Source organism: Oryctolagus cuniculus, chromosome 9 (assembly GCF_051225735.1).
Source record: "Oryctolagus cuniculus isolate XC-2025 breed Fujian yellow rabbit chromosome 9, ASM5122573v1, whole genome shotgun sequence".
Classification (NCBI taxonomy): Eukaryota; Metazoa; Chordata; class Mammalia; order Lagomorpha; family Leporidae; genus Oryctolagus; species Oryctolagus cuniculus.
The window spans coordinates 72,538,387-72,557,553 of NC_142875.1; the positions used below are offsets into that span (position 1 = coordinate 72,538,387).

Consider the following 19,167-nt stretch of genomic DNA (forward strand, 5'->3'; position numbering starts at 1 on the left):
TGTAACTCTTCCTGTATTTCCTAAAGGTTTGAGGATCTAAATATATTTAATTATAATAATGTGTGCATTTAATTAAAAATGTATTTATTTGAAAGGCAGAGATGCAGAGAGAGGGATATGTCGACAGTGAGCTCTTCCATCTGGTGGTTCACTCCCCAGGGCTGGGCCAGGCCAAAGCCAGGAGCCCCAAGCTTCTTCCAGGTCTCCTATGTGGGAACAGGGGCCAAGCACTTGGGCCAAATTCTACTGCTTTCCCAGGCACATTAGCAGGGAGCTGGAGCAGAAGTGGAGCAGCCAGGACTCAAATCAGCACCCCTATGCAATGCTGGCATCACAGGCAGCGTCTTAACCCACTAGGCCACAATGCTGCACCCCCCCCGTCCCCATTTTTTCATTAGGAGCAGGTTTTGGGTCGGTTGAAGTTCATTTTTAATCATTTTCAGCAACTACTGGCCGTCCTTAAATACAGTCCTTCATAGGAAGCAGTGCAGAGCCCAAGTCAGAGTGTTGGCTATGGGAAGAGTGAAGTGAGCCCCAGATCTTTCAGAAGAGAGCATGGGAATAAGGTCAAAGGCGATGGGTGGAGATGGCAAGTACTGGAAGCTAGAGAGTGTGGGGGCTCAAATGGTGGGAGAGGAGTGTCCCAACATGGGTATGTCCCCAAGACACACCTGTGCTAGGTCCTGTCATGTGTTACCTCATCTCATACTCGTACTGAGGGAATATTTTACGAGAGAAGAAACAGGCCTCTCCCGTCACAGGGCAATGGTGGGATTGGCATCAGCCTGTGCCAATACGGGGAGCAATGTTGAAGGGAAGATTGAGGGAAAACACAGTGGGATCATTAACAAGGATCTGCTGACACCGGATATAGACACATCTTGTAAAGAGTAGCACTTTTAAAAATTAATTTATTTTATTTTGTTTGACAGATAGAGAAAGGTCTTCCTTTTGTTGGTTCACCCCCCAAATTGCCGCTAGGGCCGGCACTGTGCTGATCCGAAGCCAAGGGCCGGGTGCTTCCTCCTGGTCTCCCATGCAGGTGCAGGGGCCCAAGCACTTGGGCCATCCTCCACTGCCCTCCCGGGCCACAGCAGAGAGCTGGACTGGAAGAGGAGCAACCGGGAATAGAACCCGGCGACTATATGGGATGCCCACACCGCAGGCGGAGGATTTACCAGGTGAGCCACGGCGCCGGCCGCTAAAAATCTTAACATAGAAGGCCAGCGCCGCGGCTCAACAGGCTAATCCTCCGCCTGCAGCGCCGGCACAACGGGTTCTAGTCCCGGTCGGGGCGCCGGATTCTGTCCCAGTTGCCCCTCTTCCAGGCCAGCTCTCTGCTGTGGCCAGGGAGTGCAGTGGAGGATGGCCCAAGTGCTTGGGTCCTGCACCCCATGGGAGACCAGGAGAAGCACCTGGCTCCTGGCTTCGAATCAGCGCGGTACGCCGGCCGCGGCGGCCATTGGAGGGTGAACCAACGGCAAAGGAAAACCTTTCTCTCTGTCTCTCTCTCTCTCACTGTCCACTCTGCTTGTCAAAAAAAAAAAAAAAATCTTAACATAGAAAATAAGTATTTCTACTTTGAAAAGTGTATACAAATAATTTAATCATTCAACCCAGGAAAAAGAAATTATTCTGCCATGACCAAGACTTATGTTAATTTCCACTTATATTCTTTCAGAGTAGTGTGATAGGACAAATAATAAGACTTAAAGCGTAAAGATTATTTTGAGATAAAGTTTTAGGAAAGTGGTATAGAGCTTTGATTTTTAAGGAGAAAAAGTGAGAATGTCAACTTTTTGATTCTTGGGGTTTTTGGTGGTGGATGGTGGGATCGAGTAGCCTGGGTATTGGAGTCTACTGGATATGCTTTCGTTTTGTCAATAGTTACAATTGCTGAAAATCACATGCTCCCAGCTGAAACACACAACAAAACTTGATACGCAAATAGGGGATGCGTTTGCGGAGGCCCCTGTTGGAGGCGCCTGGCCGCAGGGTCCGAGGCCTTGGCTCCCTGTGGCTGGTTTCCCAACGAGCGCCCTCTGCCTTGCAGGGGTGCAGCACAGCTAACGCTTGCCAAGTCCGCTGCGCCCTGAAGGGGAGCTGGGGCGCGTTCTCGCAGACTGCTCTGCGGAGAGGTCCCGACCGAAGGCCACGCGAGTCGGGGGATTCGGTCGGAGGTCCAAGTTTGCTGGCCTCTGACCCGTTTTCAGGGCGGGGCGTGGACCGGTCCTCACCGCCCACACCCGCGGCCCGCCCGTTCCTCCTGCGGCTCCACCCCGGCACGCAGGGAGGCGCGGCAGCCGGGGATCCCGGATCCTCCCGGAGGTCTCGCTGGCCCCACGAAGCCGGCGAAGCAGGTATGCTGCGGGCGGGCGGCCCTTAGTTCTTACCCGGAACTGACCCGGGTTCTGAGGAAAGAAACAGAGTCTCGGGAGGAAAGACTGGGAGCGCGGAGGAGCAGCCGGCGTCCCGGGCTGCCTCGGTCTCCATGGCAACGCGCGGCGCGCTGGGCTCCGGGGCCAGTGCACGAGCTGGGCCGCGCACCCCGGGACGACTCCGGGCCGGCCCTAAAAGAAAGGATTTTCCTTAAGTCCGGGCGTTTGAATCACGGGCGGTCAGCCCCCAGCTGGTCACCGAGAGGCCCGATGCCGCCCTCGGAACCAGGCCCTGAGGTGGTCACAGCCTCCCCAGGCCACCCAGTCGTCCCTCCTTCCTGTGCAGTCATGAAGTTATTGGGAAACAACCTGCCGGCTCACCAGTTTTTTAAAAACCTGCACGCTGCACTCGCAGTACGTAGCCTACAGGGATATAGAAGGAAAGCAACTGGTTACGAAAAAGCGTTTCAGTCAGTAAATGCTTAGCCCCGCCACCGTGGAGGAAGCGCGAAGCAGCTCGGTGGCCGCGCCTGGGCAGCCACCCATCGTGACAGAAAACCCCAAGTGCGGTCAAGCCTTGATTTACGTGCAGTTGCATTCCTAGAAAAATCCAGTGTTAGAATCCTGGGAAAAGTGCTTTGGGTTCGTTTGGTGCTGTAGTTCGATTCCAGCCGCAGGTCATTGTAAGCGGGTTTCCCCACGCACGTGAGTGTAGGGCTGCGGGATAACCCTTTATTGTGCGGGCCTGTCCTTTGCCTGGCAGAATTTTAGCATCCGCGGCCCTAACCTCTTCTAAATATGTCTGAGTCTGTGAGAACAGAGCCCCTATAAATATCCCAAATGCCCCCTAGGGGGCAGTACGTCCCCACTGAGAAAGACTGGGCCCTAAACCTACAGGAGCGTGATGTTCTAGCTTTCTGGAGGTGCCATGCACTGGCGTGTTGTGTCTCTCATTTGGAGAACGAACACGCTCACGGGTCCTGCTATTTCCGTCTTTGAAATCGGGAGAGTGAGGCTTTGCGAGGTTAAGAGGCTCGCCCCAGATCGCAGCGCCGAAGTGTCTGAGCTGAACCACAGCGCCTGAGCCTGCCCTTAGAGCCCGCCGGCCGAGCGTTCGCTCACTTTGATGGCTGACCCGCGGCTCTGTCCTGGCGGGGGTGGCAGGAAACTTTCAGCACAGGGAGTGCTTTTTGCATGTTGGTCGTCAGTTTTCTGACTTTGTCAGCCATTAGGAGAAGCCTGCGATGAAATTCCATTGCTCTGATGGCAGGAACCTCCGTGCACGGGCCACCATGGACAAATACGATGTGATTAAGGCCATCGGGGAAGGTGCCTTTGGGAAAGCATACTTGGCTAAAGGGAAATCAGACAGCAAACCATGTGTCATAAAGGAGATCTATTTTGGAAAGGTAAAGAAGTGCAAATGCCTATGACTTTTCAGCAGGCTTTTAATTCAATATGAAAAGGAAACTTTGTTTTACAATTATAAATCTTGACATTATATTAAATTATGAATCTTGAATTTAAATTAAATTATGAATTTTAACCTCAGTTGATTTGCATGCACTCACCTCACAAGTCTGATGTCTATGCAGAGACCAAGGATCTTATTTTAAAAAGAAAAAAAAGAGGTGGGTGTTTGGTGGAGCAGTTAAGTGGTCACTTGGGGCGCCCCACATCCCATATTGGAGGGCCTGGGTTTAAGTCCTGGCTCTGCTCCCTATTTCAGCTTCCTGCTAATGAGCATTCTGGATGGCTCAAGTACTTGGGGTCCCTGCCACCTAATGGGGGTCCCTGATAGGATTCCTAGCTCCTGGCTTCAGCCTGTGTAGCTCTGGATGCTGAGGGCATTTGGGGGGTGAACCAGTGACTAGACAGTCCCTCTGTCTCTGCCTTTCAAATAAACAAATAAGTAAATCTTCTAACAAACAAAGCAAACATGTTCTTGAAAGTAAGTTCTTTACAGGACTTTTCTGTGTTGGAATGTCATTTAGATGCCCATCCAAGAAAAGGAAGCTTCCAAGAAAGAAGTCATTCTTCTGGCCAAGATGAAGCATCCCAGCATCGTAACCTTCTTCGATTCATTTCAAGGTTTGATTTTCCGATATTCTTCAAGTACTCTAACAAAGTGTAGACATGTTGACTTACGTCAAAGGTAGGTTCCTGAGCATTTGATGCAAATGAACTTTTATAAATGAATCGCTTTCCCATTTACTGAAATTGTAATTTGAGGCATCATGTCTATTTCCTCTCTAATGAGTTTTCATACCTTGCTGGTGTTTTAAGTTTTTCCACCTCCCCTGAATTCTTATTCCTATAAATATTTAGTGATTGATGTTTAGTTTTGCTATGGCAACAACCTTTGCATCTCAGTGGACTATAATGCATCTACAGGAAAACTTCGAAAAGCTCATAGAAAAATTTAATTAAAAAGAAGTTTATCTTGGTGCAAAAAGTCTTTGAAAGTTTTATTATAATACACATTTACATGGACTTTTTGAAGACTTCATATTTTTCACATCACATATTGGCTCTGGGTGGGCTGGGGGTCTTAAGTCTGAAGGAGCCTCCCAGGCAGGGTTTTCGTGAGCAAGAGAAAAGAAGGGGACATGGATCACCACACCAGCCCTCTCAGAGTACTGCTGAGGCATGTGTGAATGCACGCATTCATGTGTGTGTGAGGGGGTGTGTGTGAGGGGTGTAGGCATGTGTGTGTGTGAAGGTTCTGTGTGGGGTGTGTGTATGTGTGTGTGTGTCACAGTATATGAATGTTTGAGGGGGTAAGTTGTGTGGGGGTGTATGAATGTGTCTGGGGGATAATGTGTGTGTATGTGTGTGTGAGTGGGATACATGGGTATGTGAGGGGGGTAATATGCTCCCCCCCCACACACACATATGGATGTGTGTGTGAAGGTTGTGTGGGGGGTGTATTGTGTGGGTGGTGTATGGATGTTTGCGGATAATTTGTGTGGGAGGGCATATGGATGTGTGTGGGGTAATGTGTGTGTGTGTGTGTGTGTGTGAGTGGGATATATGGGTATGTGGGGGGTAATATGTGTGTGTGAGGGAGGAGCTTATGGATGTGTGTGTGAAGGTTGTTTGTGGGGTATATGTGTGTGGGAGGGCATATGGATGTGTGTGGGGTAATGTGTGTGTGTGAGAGTGGGATATATGGGTATTTGGGGGGGTAATATGTGTGTGATGGGCGTATGGATATATATGGGGGTAATATGTGTGTGTGGGTGTGTGTGTGTGAGGGGGGATATGGGTATGTGAGGAGGGGTAATATGTGTGTGTGTGAGGGGAGTATATGGATGAGTGTATGGGGTAATGTGTGTGTGTATGTGTGAGGGGGTGTATGGGTATGTGAGGTATACTCTGCCTACATGAGGACCTGTATGTCCCATGGCAACAGCTAGGACTGTCATGCTCTTACAGAGAGCCTGCAAGTAGCCACTCATCACCAAGCAAACTGCAAAACTATAGTGGGAGAACCTTTGGGAAGGAAGTCCCTTTGTCTGCACCCTTGAATACAACTCTTCTGCCTCCATCCATCACTCTATTCCAAAGATTTAGAAAAAGAGTGTTTGGCACAGCAGTTAGGTCACCACTTGGAATTCCCATAATCCATATTGGAGTGCTCCTTTTCTCATCCAGCTCCCTGCTAATGTTCCTGGAAAAGCAGCAGAGGATAGCCCAAGCCGTTGCAAGGGCAATCTGTGTGGGAGACCAAGATGGAGTTCTGGGCTCCTGGCTTCAGCCTGATCCAACCCTTATACTATTGTACACATTTGGGGATTAAACCAGGGAATAGATGATCTCTTTCTTTCTCCCTTTCAAAGAAAAATAAATAAATTTTTAAAATGATTTTAAAAAATGAAAGAGCATTGGTGAGAGGCCATTCATTCACTCAGCAGGTGTTTATTGAGTGCTCACTGTGTGCTAGGCATTGTTCCAGCTTCCAAGAATATAGCAGTGAACAAAACCGACAAATATCCCTTTTTTCATGAAGATTACATTTTAGAGGGAAGAGACAGACAATAAACATAGAGTAGGTCAGGTGTTTATAAGACTGTGACAGGGCCTTATTTGCCACCAGTACATGGGACATCCCCCATCCCTCACCTTAATGGAGCAGGAGTGTTAACCTAGGTATTTCAAGCATCATCAGGTGAGTACAATCAGTAAATAAACAAACACAGAGGCTGTTTCTTGGACCCTTTGTGCTCTGCTGGGCATTTTCTTTCTTTCTTTCTTTCTTTCTTTCTTTCTTTCTTTCTTTCTTTCTCTCTTTCTTTCCTTCCTTCCTTCCTTCCTTCCTTTCTTAAGATGTATTTTAATTTATATGAAAGGCAGAGTTACAGAGAGAGAAAGGGAGAGCCAGAAGGAGGGTCTTCCATCTCCTAGTTCACTCCCCAAATGGCCACAATGGCCAGGGTTAGCTAAGCCAGGGGCTTCTTCAGGGTTTCCCATGAGGGTGCAGGGGCCTAAGCACTTTGGCCATCCTATGCTGCTTTCCCAGGCACATTAACAGGGAGCTGCATCAGAAGCAGTTGGGACATGAATCCTCATCCATATGGGAGGCCAGCACTGCAGGTGGCAGCTTAATCTTCTATGCTATAGTGCCCCAACATTGCATTTCTTACTGATTAAAACCATTCCATTCAAAGTAGTTCCACGTATACAGCCACTCCTTTTTTTAAGTTTTCTTTCCCCAAAAATATTTTATTTAATGAGTACAAATTTTGAAAGTACAACTTAGGAGGAATGTAGTGATTCTTCCCACCATAGCTGCCCTCCCTCCCACATTCCTCTTCCTTCTCCCATTCCCAGTCCCATCCTCCATTAAGATTCATTTTCTTCTTTTTTAAAGATTTTATTTGTTTATTTGAGAGGTAAAGTTACAAACAATGAGAGGGAGAGACACAGAGAAAGGTCTTCTATCCACTGGCTCACTCCCCAAATGGCCGCAATGGCCAAAGCTGTGCGAATCTCAAGCCAGGAGCCAGGAGCCAGGAGCCAGGAGCTTCTTCCCTGTCTCCCACATGGGTTCAGGGGCCCAAGCGCTCAGGCCGTCCTCCACTGCTTTCCCAGGCCACAGCAGAGAGCTGGATAATAAGCAGAGCAGCCAAGACTTGAACTGGTGCCCATATGGGATGCCAGTAATGCAGGCTGAGGATTAACCTACTGAGCCACAGCGCCGGCCCCCCAAATATTCATTTTCAATTAACTTTATACACATAATACCAACTCTATACTAAGTAAAGATTTCAACAATTTGCACACACACGCGCACACACACACACAAACTGTTTGAGAACAGGTTTTACAGTTAATTCTCATAATACAACTCATTGAGGACAGAAGTCCTGCATGGGGAGTTAGTGCATAGTGACTCCTGTTGTTGATTTAACAATTAACACTCTTATGTATGACATCAGTGATAACCCGAGGGTCTTGACATGAGATACCAAAGCTATGGAAGACTTTTGTGAATACAAACTCTGTTAGTGTTTAGATAAGGCCATAAGCAAAGTGGAGGTTCTCTCCTCTCTTCAGAAAAAGTACATCCTTCTTTGATGGACACTTCTTTCCACTTGGGTCTCTCTCACAGAGATCCTTCTTGTAGGACATTTTTTTTGCCATAGTGTCTTGGCTTTCCATGCCCGAAATGCTATCATGGGCTTTTCAGCCAGACCAGAAAGCCATAAGAGCTGAATCTGAGGTCACAGTGCTATTTAAAGTGATTATCAGTCTATGAGTTTACTGTGTTGCAGCTATTCTTTAACTGAGAATTTAAAAGAGCTCTTGGGACCCTTGGGATGTCTTCTTGGGAATAGAGCAATGCACGTGGCCAGCTAATGGAACTGTATTGAACAACTTCTAAGGGGAGCCCCTAAATGAAGTGACCTCATTCCTGTCTATTGATATCCAGCTATGCCATAAATGAGTGTGAGTGGGAGAGCAGATAGGGTGGGAAGAATCACTATGTTCCTAAATTTGTATTTATGAAATGCATGAAGTGTATATACCTTAAATCAAAGGTTTCTGGGGCAAAAAATGCTACCACCTCACTTGCTGGGATGCTGTTGTGACTGTGTGTGGCTAACTCCTACTCCTGCTCCCCCTCAGTCTAACCTCTTTACTGATCTCTGCAATTTTTGTATTTGGGTCTATATATCCTGTGTGTCTACAAGTATGCCTATGTTTCAGGAAAAACCCTGTGTATGAGAACCAGCAGCCACAGGGAAAAGGGGCTGAGAGACCAAAGAAGAAAAATCCAAGATTAGATAGAAAGTGATTTATTGAGAGCACAGAAGTGTAGGCTGTGGTGGTGTCCATGACACAATGGACCCACACAACCTCAGTCAATGGGAAGGGGGTCCCCAGCTAACCTAACAGCACCTGGACCATCTCAAGCAACAGTACTGTTCCAAGGATTAGACAGGGGACATTCCACCTGCAGGTCTGGCAGATCTTAATGACTTCCTTTATCTCACAAGGTTTGGAATGACCCTCGGGGCTACCGCAAGGGGAAGAGGACAGATGTGTCCAAAATGGCTTTGGTCACATCATACTGAATCCCTACATCATAATTATGAATTTGTACATTTTATATTCATCTTCAGGAGTCACTGGGTCTGGCCCTGCCATGGCAGCCACAGATGGGACTCCATAATTCAATAACGCCTTAGCAGGCTAATTTTAACTTGGTAATTTGTATGGCCCACGCATGATGTTATAAATATCCAAATGACCTTTGGTGAAAGGAATCTCACTTTTGCTCAGTTCTTTTTTTTTTAAAGATTTTATTTATCTATTTGAGAGAGAGAGTTACAGACAGTGAGAGGCAGACACAGAAAGGTCTTCCCTCCGTTGGCTCACTCCCCAGATGGCTGCAACAACTGGAGCTGCACCAGGAGCCAAGTGCTTCTTCCAGATCTCCCACACAGGTGCAGGGGCTCAAGCACCTGGACCATCCTCTACTGCTTTCCCAGGCCATAGCAGAGAGCCTGATGGGAAGAGGAGCAGCCAGGACTAGAACCAGCACCCATATGGGATGCTGGCACCGCAGGTGGAGGATTAACTTAGCCACAGCACAGGCCCCTGCTCAGTTCTTGATCCTTAGCATCTAGCACATAGGAGCTGCTTAATGTATGTTTGCTGAATGAATGAATGGAATGGAGTGGCTTAACAGTGTTTTAAGTCTTTATATCATGCAAGATCAGCTTTAAAGGACAGTTTATACTGGATACTGTTACAAAACTCAGGTCACTTCTACAGGATGAAAGCCTGTGCTTTGTTTGTTTATATTGTAAGTTTACATTTTCTGATGACTGCTTTTATTTTTCGAAGTAAAGTACCCTGTGTTTACGAACACTGGAGATGCTGTGATGCATTTGCCTTTGCTTGGTAGCTTGTTGGTACCTGAAACCCCAAGCTTATCTGGAAAGGTCTTTGTAGCACCTGATAAAGGCTTTGTTTGCCCTCCAACAGCTCATCCCTGAACACAACCAGGCTCCACTGTTTGTCTATGAAAATTTTCCCAGTTTGAAGCAACATAAGAAAAATAAGGAGGATGTCTTGATATTTTCCTAAGGCTAAATTAATACCACATAAGTTCTATCAATAAATACTGTCTTGTCGTGTGCTAGGTATGTTCTAGGACTCCGAGATACACCAGTGATCAAAAGAGGCAAAAATCTCTGCACTGCTGCATTTGGTTTCTATTGCTGCCTAGCAAATGACCACAATCTAGTTGGTTAAAACAACTACCATTTATGAGCTCTTAAATCCTGCAGCTCAGAAGGTGGGGCTTGGCTTAGGTGGAGAGTCTGCTCAGGGTCTCATGCAGTTAAAATGGGGGTGTCAGCTGGGATTGCAGCTCATGGTCCTTTTCTGAGCCTACTCAGGTTGCTGTTTGGCCTGTTCATTTCCCTGCAATTTTAAGACATAAGCCCCTACTTTCTTGCTAGCTGTTCAGCAGCTGGCAGCTAACCTGTTAACGGGGCCTCTGCTGTCGGCTTCAAGAAGTGGGCCTCTGTGCCTTGCCATTTGGCCTCCTTAACAGAGTGTGCAGATCCTTCTCTTCCTTTGTTTCTGACCTCTAGGCACAGATTAAAATGGATCATGTAGTTAGGTCACTTCCACCTGGGTAATCTGCCTTTCCATTGACCATGAGTCAGCTGATCAGTGCCTTTACATCAGCAAAGTCCCCTTGTAATGTGACATAACAGTCCCGGGAAGAGTGGTTCCACCCTCACTCAGGGGTGAGAGTTATCTGTGGTTTGTTCACCAGGGCCATCATACATCCTAATGCAACTATAGGATTTAACCTTCTTGGAGCTAGGGAGTAGGGAGAGACAGAGGACAAATGTAAATAGTTCATGAGCTTACTTTATATAGCAAGGTGACAAGTGCTGTCAGAAAATAGAATGGAATGAGATGGGGGGTGGGAGGGTGCAGTTTTAAATAGAGTGGTCTGGAAGGACTAATGGAGGTGACATTGGAGCAAAGATTTGGAGGAGGTAAGAAAAGAGTCCTGCTGATGTCTCAGGAAGAACCTTCTAGGCTAAGGGAATGAACACTGCAAAGGCATGAGGCAAGAGCAGGCCTGATGTGTTAAAGGACCATCCAGAAGCTGTTGGGAGAACAGCTCACTGCAGGCCTTCAGCATCCACTGCTGAAGAATGCAAGGTCCTGTCCACTGTCTACCTGGGCTGTTTCTCAGGACTGTGTTTGCTGAGAGCAACTTTCAAAGATGAGGTGACATCTCCCTGAAGACAGCAGCCTTGCTTCCTTCTCACTGTGAAAGCAGTAGCTTCCCTGCCCTCGGTGTGATGAAGTCCACCCCATGTACCGGTGTCCATCTAGACCCACCTGTGTTGGTTCTGTGGGATTTCAGTGACATAGAGAACCAGTGTTAATATGAAGCTCTGGCTACTGCTTTTGCCAGACATAATAACGTCCTTTGTTTCTTACCTGGGAGTCTCATGACTTCTGCCAGCATTTGTGAAGTAGAAAGCAGCCAGTTAGTAGGGTAGAATCTCAGATTCTTCATAGAACCCTCCCTGATGTCATTGTGAGTAGAGCATAATGATCAAGAAGAAAATAGGAGATTTGTTTTTTATTCTTTATTCTGATAGTGTGTACTCCCCAGATTTTTGGTATTAAAATGCCTTTATTTTGCGGAATGATAGTGATAGTAGATGATATTTCATCAAATGATTGAAATAGGCATCATTGCATGCTAATGCAAAAGAAAAAATTCTTACAGATGCTGACACAGTGCTTTCTCCTCATTTATGATTTTTATATGTATAGACAGACCTCTTTTTAGATTTACTTAAACATAGTTTTATATTACTATTGTGCATATAGAAACAAGAAAATGTAAGTGAATAAAATTGGCTAATGTATTTTTTAATGTATTCTAAAAATTATGCAGGAGCAAGCATTTGGCCTAGCAGTTAAGATGTTGGCTCAGGCACCCACAGCAGATATCAGAGTGCCTGGATTCAATACCCACCTCCAGTTCCCGACTCCAACTTCTTGCCAGTGCCTGCCCTGGAGAGCAGAAGACTATGTAGGAGATCTGGACTGAGTGTCCAGCTCCTGACTTCTGTGGGTATTTAAGGAGTGAACCAAGGGATGGAATCTTTCTTCCTTTGTCTGTCTTTGTCTCTCAAATTTTTTTTAATTTTTAAGAAGTTTTTAAAAATTATGCACACAGTGAAAACATTAAGACTGCTGGCCCTACAGCAATTGATAAGAAGATTCTAACGTCTGTAAGACACAAACTTGATTTTTCAAGAGTGTGTTTTAGAGTTGATAATTATAGCAACAGTTAATGTATGTTGGGACTTGGCTAATAAAGATTGCAGCCCTAATATATTTTTTAAAGATTTATTTGAAAGGCAGAGTTACAGAGAGGCAGAGGCAGAAAGGGAGAGAAGTCTTCTATTTGCTAGTTCACTGCCCAAATGGCTGCTGTTGCTGTGCTGATCTGAAGCCAGGAGCCAGGAGATTCTTCTGGCCACAGACCCAACCCCACAACCCTAATATTATTGCCCCTTAATTGTTTTTGCAAGGTCTATGATCCATGAGCTTTATAAGTCTAGAAACTCTTTATTTCCCTGTCACTCTTTCAAATAAATATTAAACAACAAAAAAAGGCAATTTTAACACTGATAACACTGATTAATGGGGAAAAAGGATATGCTTATATTAGAGCCAATTAATGCTCATTTGCCTGAATAGTCTGAGATGGTTCAACCATGATAATCCTGAACCTGTACGTTTCTTTCACCAAAAGCCAGTGTAGTGTAAGGCTGAGTCCAATGGAGGTTAGTGGAAAGGAAATGAAGTGGACCCCTCAGTTTCCTTATTCTGATTCCCCCCTGGTTTTGAAGTTGCCATCCCTTCCTTGCCTTCGTAGTTCTTTCAATGACTGAGTTACAACAAAAGTCAATTCTTAAAGTAGTATGGTGCTGAGGATAACTGATCTCCAGATGTGAGGGTATATTGGGGAGCATCTTCTTAGGAGCCTTCTTAGATCTCCAGTCAGACTTATCACTCACCCTTCCTTCCTTCCTTCTTTCCTTCCTTCCTTCCTTCTTCCTTCCTTCCCTCCCTCCCTCTCTCTCTCTCTCTCCCTCTCTCTCTCTCTCTCTTTCTTTCTTTCACCTATTTATTTATTTGAAAGGCAGAGTTACAGAGAGAGGGAGAGACAGAGAGTGATCTTCCATCTGCTGTTTCATTACCCAAATTGCCACAATGGCCAGGGTTGGGTCAGGCCCAAACCAGGAGCATCTTCTGGGTCTCCCATGTGTGTAGCAGGGACCCAAGCACTTGGGCCATCTTCCACTGCTTTCCCAGGCACATTAACGTGGAGCAAAGGTTGGAAATGGAGCAGCCAGAACAAACCAGCACCCATATGAGTGCATGCATCACTGGCAGCATCTTAACCCACTGAACCACAACACCTGCCCCCTGTCACTTTCTATATGCTCTCTACACCCTGAAGCCCACAGACGTCCAATCCAGCACTGGTCACACAATGTGGAATGCCTCCCCAACTAGACAGAGCAGGAGGACAGCTTATTTGCTCTGTATCCCTAACAGCATTTCTTACTGATCACATGTCCTTGATAAAAGTGTGTTGTTGAATAAATGGATTACTCCTTAAGAAGGGAGATGAGGGCCGGCGCCGCGGCTCACTAGGCTAATCCTCCGCCTAGCGGCGCCGGCACACCGGGTTCTAGTCCCGGTTGGGGCACCGGATTCTGTCCCGGTTGCCCCTCTTCCAGGCCAGCTCTCTGCTGTGGCCAGGGAGTGCAGTGGAGGATGGCCCAGGTGCTTGGGCCCTGCACCCCATGGGAGACCAGGAAAAGCACCTGGCTCCTGGCTCCTGCCACCGGATAAGCGCGGTGCACCGGCCGCAGCGCGCCGGCCGCGGCGGCCATTGGAGGGTGAACCAACGGCAAAGGAAGACCTTTCTCTCTGTCTCTCTCTCTCACTGTCCACTCTGCCTGTCAAAAAAAAAAAAAAAAAAGAAGGGAGATGAGGGGGGCAGGCATTTGGCACAGCAGTTAAGCAGCTGCCTGGGACACCTGTAGGAATAATATGAGTGTTTAAATTTTTAAAAAATTTTTACATATTTGAAAGAGTGACACAAAGAGAGACGCAGAGAGATCTTTTATCCACTGGTTCATTCCCCAAATGCCCATAACACACAGAGCTGCCCCTGGCTGAAGCCAAGAGCCAGGAAAACATCTGAATCTTCCTGGTCTCCCCGGTGGATGGCAGAGATCTCAAGTACATGAGCCACTATCTGCTGCATCCCAGGAGTATTACAGGAAGCTGGATTGGAAGCAGAATAGTCAGGATGTAACGGGGCACCCAATGAGATGCTCATGTCCCGAGCAATGACTTCATCTGCTATGCCAGAACTCCCGTCCCCATACATACAAACAAATTTAACAGATAAAAACACAATAAGTTTGTCAAACTTTTGATGCAAGACCAAAGCCTTGAGTTCATGGACTAGAGTTCTGAATATTCTTTCTTATGTAAGCTCTGCCTCTTATTTAGAATTTTGTTTCCTTTCTTTAGTGTAGAATAAGAGTTTCTGAATAATCTGTATTCACAATCCTCTTAGAGCTTTTCTAACTATATTTTACTTGTCTCATCCAACATTTAGGTAAATGAAATTTTTTTCTTTAGTCAATTTTTCTGAGTCCTCCAAAACATTCAATGTGGTCTTCTACAGATATAATCCTCTTTCTTTTTCTATTCCTACTATATCAGTCTATAAAATAGTTACAATGACAAACATAAATGGCATAAGAAGATTTGGGGAAAACACAAGGGTCTCGGTAAGCATCAGTGTGATTGGTGGGAACAGAAATGTGTAGAAAAATGGAGAGCCCAGAAGCCACTAGTGATGACCTTGAGCGGGCAACACTACAGGAGAGCATCCAGGAATCTACTGAGTAGGTTAGGAGAAGTACACCAGAAAGAACAGTTGTACTCAACAACATGTTTGAATAAATGCACATGTTCATACCCCAACATAAGAAGGGGCTCTTAATCTTGGGGTACTGGGAGAGATTCACAGCTGCTATTTTTCCAGCAGATTTCTAATCCTTATAGTAATGTATTAATCATAATAGCTCTCACCACACTCTCATGTGTAGGCAATATTCTATGGATCTGACATGGATGAACTCATTTGATCTTTCCAGCCATCCTAGTAGGATGTTTCTGAATTATTTGCATTTTACAGATGAGGTACTGAGACACAAAGAAAGTGACTTGCCCAGAGTTACAGAGCTAAGAAATGTTCACTGGTCAAGTGGGCGTAGAACCCAGTCTGTTTTGACTCCACAGCCAGAGTTGTGATCTATTGTATACAGTATTATTTTCTGTTACATTCTCCACCTTTTGGAACTTGGCAAGCAAATGATTGTTAAATATCTGAACCCCTCCAGCACCAAATGATGCCTTTTCTTACAGAAAAAGGTCGGCTGTTTATTGTCATGCAATACTGTGATGGAGGGGATATCATGAGAAGGATCAGCAGACAGCGGGGAGTGTTACTTAGTGAAGATCAGGTAAAATCGTTTCTAATTTGCCGTTTAATCTATATGTGGAGAGGAAGGATTACATTTAAAATGTCATAAGTTTGTATGAAACATGAACGAGTGGATCAATATTCTTGGTAAATTCAGGAGCGTGGCAGCCGCGGCGTCTGACCTGAGTCCTCTGCGCGGAGCAAGTGGCGGCGGCGCGGGCCTGGCGCCCGGCAGCGGGCGGACAGGTAGGTGGCGGCTGCCGGGCCCCATACGGCCTGGGGCTGGGGAAGGGGGCCATGAGCCCTCCCGGGAACTTCACCTGGGTCCTGCGCGGGCGGGTGGGGCGCGGGCTCCCCGCTCCGCCTCCGAGACACTTCCTGACCCCTGTGGCTTCCCGCGGGCCCCTGTCCTCGGCTCTGCGCCCATGCTGGGCGACCCGCCTGGTGCCCCGGGTGTCTCGGGCTGGGTTAGAGACAGGGCCCCCGACAGCTGGGGCACCCCCCCAGAGCAGCCCGTCGGGTGCTGGGGGCTGTGCCCTGGTCTCCCCCGGGGGCTGCGCCCTGACTGCAAGGTGGCTGCACGGCGGCCGCTTGGGCGGGAGGGCGGCTGGGTAAAGCGGAGCCCCCAGCGATGGCCAGGCCCCCGGACGAGATGTCACCCCTAGCCCTGCCCCGCCCATGCCTGGCCTGCCTGCCACGGCGAAGCGTGGAAACACCGTCGCAGAAGCTGGTCAGCATGCAGGCCCCACATCTCAGCTCCTTGCTAACGCGCCTCAGTGCTCGGGCCCCGCCCTACTGTGGGAGACCAGGCTGGAGCTTCTGGAGTTGCCCTGTGCCTGCCAGGCCACTGCAGGTACCTGGGGTGAGCCAGCAGGTGATCTGGGCAGAGAAAGAGAGAGGTCGTCTGCACGCGGCTTCACTCCCCAGGGGACTGTAACCCCCAGGGCTGGGCTGCGCTGAAGCCAGGAACTCCATGGGGGCTCCCAGGTGGGCGCGGGCCCTGGCACTTGGGCGGTCTTCCACTGCGTTCCAGGCCATCAGCCGGGACTCCATGTGGGCTGTGGCTTAACCCTGTCCCCAAGTAAATCTTCCTTTTAAAAATGCAGTGCCCTCCCACGCCCCCCCCCCAGAGGCTGGGCTCCCTGCACCTTGCCCACCCCCTGTCCCCAGCTGCTCTGTGCCTACCTGAGCCCGCTGGCCAGGCTAGGTCCAGCGGCCCCGGCCGTCCACTCAGCACCACCGTGAGCTCCTGCTGCTGGCCCCGTCCCTACCCCGTCCCAGGTGTCCAGGCCGGTGATGCCCTGGTCTCTGGCAGCCTTGCTACAACGCCAGCAACCCTCATGGCAACCAGTTCAGGTCCCCGCTGCTCTACTTCCAATCCTGCTCCCTGCTGGTGGGCTTGGGAAGGTGGTGGCGGACGGCCCAAGCATGTGGCCCTGCCATCCATGGGGGAGACCCGGATCGAGTTGTCCAGGCTCCTGGTGTCAGCTGCTGGGGAGTGAACAGCGTTTAGAAGATCTTTCTCTGTCACCCCTCATCCTCTCCTTGTAGCTCTGCCTTTAAGGAAATAAAAATTAGAGTTCAGTAATGCTGTGGCACAGCGGGTAAAGCCCTGCCTGCAGTGCCGGCAGCCCATGTGGGCGCCAGTTCCAGTCCTGGCTGCTCCACTTCTGATCCAGCTCTCTGCTATGGCCTGGGAAGGCTGTGGAAGATGGCCCAAGTCCTTGGACCCCTGGACCCATGTGGGAGACCCGGAGGAAGCTCCTGGGTCTTGGCTTCAGATTGGCCCAGCTCTGGCCGTTGCAGTCAATTGAGGAGCAAACCAGCAAATGGAAGACCTCTTTCTCCCTCTCCCTTTCCCTTTCCCTGCTCCCCCGCCCCTGCCTCTCCTTTCTCTGTGTAACTCTGACTTTCAAACAAATAAATCTTAAAAAAAAAATTCTTGGTAAATTCAGACCAAAACATGTTTGCAATTGAACTTGAACTCTACCTTTTCTGAGCAATGAGATCTTCTTGAGAAAAGATAGTCTTTTTGGACAGTCTTACTTAGGATGCCGCTGAGATAAATCTTCCTGGCTTAAAAAGCATCTGACTGTGGATGCTCCTTAGCTATTTGAAATGTGACATATTTATAGCTTCACTCTTTCCTTTTATCATTTGGCATTCTGTTTTAAAATAGCTATCCTACTCTGCTAGGGAAGACGGAAGATCTTAGCAATGTCTATTTAGTATATCTTGATAAAGACAGAATTTTCTTGGTTTTTTTTTAGTTTTTAAATTTTTTAAAATATACAAATTTCATGTATTTCATATATATAGATTCAGGAATAGAGTGCTACTTCCCACCCTACGCTCCCTCCCACCCATGCTCCCATACTGCTTTCTCCACCCTCTCCTATTCCCACTCTTGATTTTTACGAAGATCTATTTTCAGCTTAATTTATACTCACAAGATTAACTCTCCACTAAGTAAAGAATTCAACAAGTAGTATGAAGAAAAAAACTGAAGAAAAAATTAAATGGGGTGGTGTGGGGAGCAACTCGGACTAGACTAAGTTACTGCCATTAAGACTTATTCTATGCATCTGCTCTCCCACAATATGGCGCTGGGAGAGGAGTAAACAACTTCTACACAGCTGCCTCTCGCCTATTTGACTGAGCTGCAGGAGCTGATCTTGCTCCTGATTGGAGGAGAGCAGCGTACTCGGCGTGTGGGTAGCAGAGTTGGGATTGGTGGAAGAGGACTATAAAGGAGGAGAGAGACAACATGCACCAGGAACATCTAAAAGGAACATCCGGATAACATCTGAGCAGCCCCCGAGAGAGCCGGCCGGCAGTGTGCCGCTCCCCCGCGGAAGTGGGGAAAGTGGCAGGGGGAACCGCCCCTCCACAGAGGTGGAGGGGTTGCCAGCCAACCCAGGAAGGGCCAAGCAGCAGAAAGAACAGCGCAGGGTCCTGTGTCGTTCCTCTGTGAATGGGGGAGCGACAGGGTGGTGCATACCATGTTTTGGAAATGATCACTATAAAAGACAATTGGAATATTGAATGAGTACAAGGATTCTTCACTAAATATAGTAATTCAAATTTGAAACATATTTGAACCAGTAATTCAAATTACATGATTCCTTTTTTCAATAATTAAGGAATATATCTTTTTCTTTTGTCTGTGTTTTTCAAATTCTCAAATGGGTATGTGTATTTTATAACTCAAGTGTGTTTTCTTCACTTATAATCAAATGAATTATCAATATATTTTTGGTGAATTTATCTGATCATCCATTATTAATAAAACTTGCTTTTGTTATTTGACTAGATGATATCATTTAAAGTCTGATATGATTTTGATATGCTTTATCCCCATCAAGACTCATGCAGAAATTCGATTCCCAATGTAGTGGCAATGGGAAGTGGGGACCTTGAATTTTGACTAGGTTGTTAAGGCTGAACCACCAAGAATGGATTGATAGAGTCATTAGATTTCTCACTCTTAACAGAACTAAATTAGTTACTGCACTGCAAATTGCTATGAAGGAAGCCTGGTGCCTTCCCTCACTCTCTTGAATATTTGCTCCTCCTGCACACATCTATTTGTTCTTCTAATTTCTACCAGGATTTAAAGCAGCATTTGACCCTCACCAGATGTGGCTGCCTAATTTTAGATTTTCATATCTTCAGTACCCTAAACCAAAATAAAAATCTTCTCTTTATAAATTA

The 19,167-nt window shown here is 47.2% G+C and overlaps 1 protein-coding gene across 1 annotated transcript; it reads left to right on the forward strand.

The window, feature by feature from the left end:
* Positions 1-576: 576 nt before the first annotated feature.
* Positions 577-18,762, forward strand: LOC103352316 (uncharacterized). Its single transcript, XM_089303308.1, has 7 exons — positions 577-711; positions 1,682-1,716; positions 2,214-2,360; positions 3,649-3,787; positions 4,373-4,469; positions 15,396-15,493; positions 15,611-18,762. The coding sequence occupies exons 1-7, from the start codon at positions 577-579 to the stop codon at positions 15,632-15,634; spliced, it is 675 nt and encodes a 224-aa protein (XP_089159434.1). The 3' UTR covers positions 15,635-18,762.
* Positions 18,763-19,167: the final 405 nt, after the last annotated feature.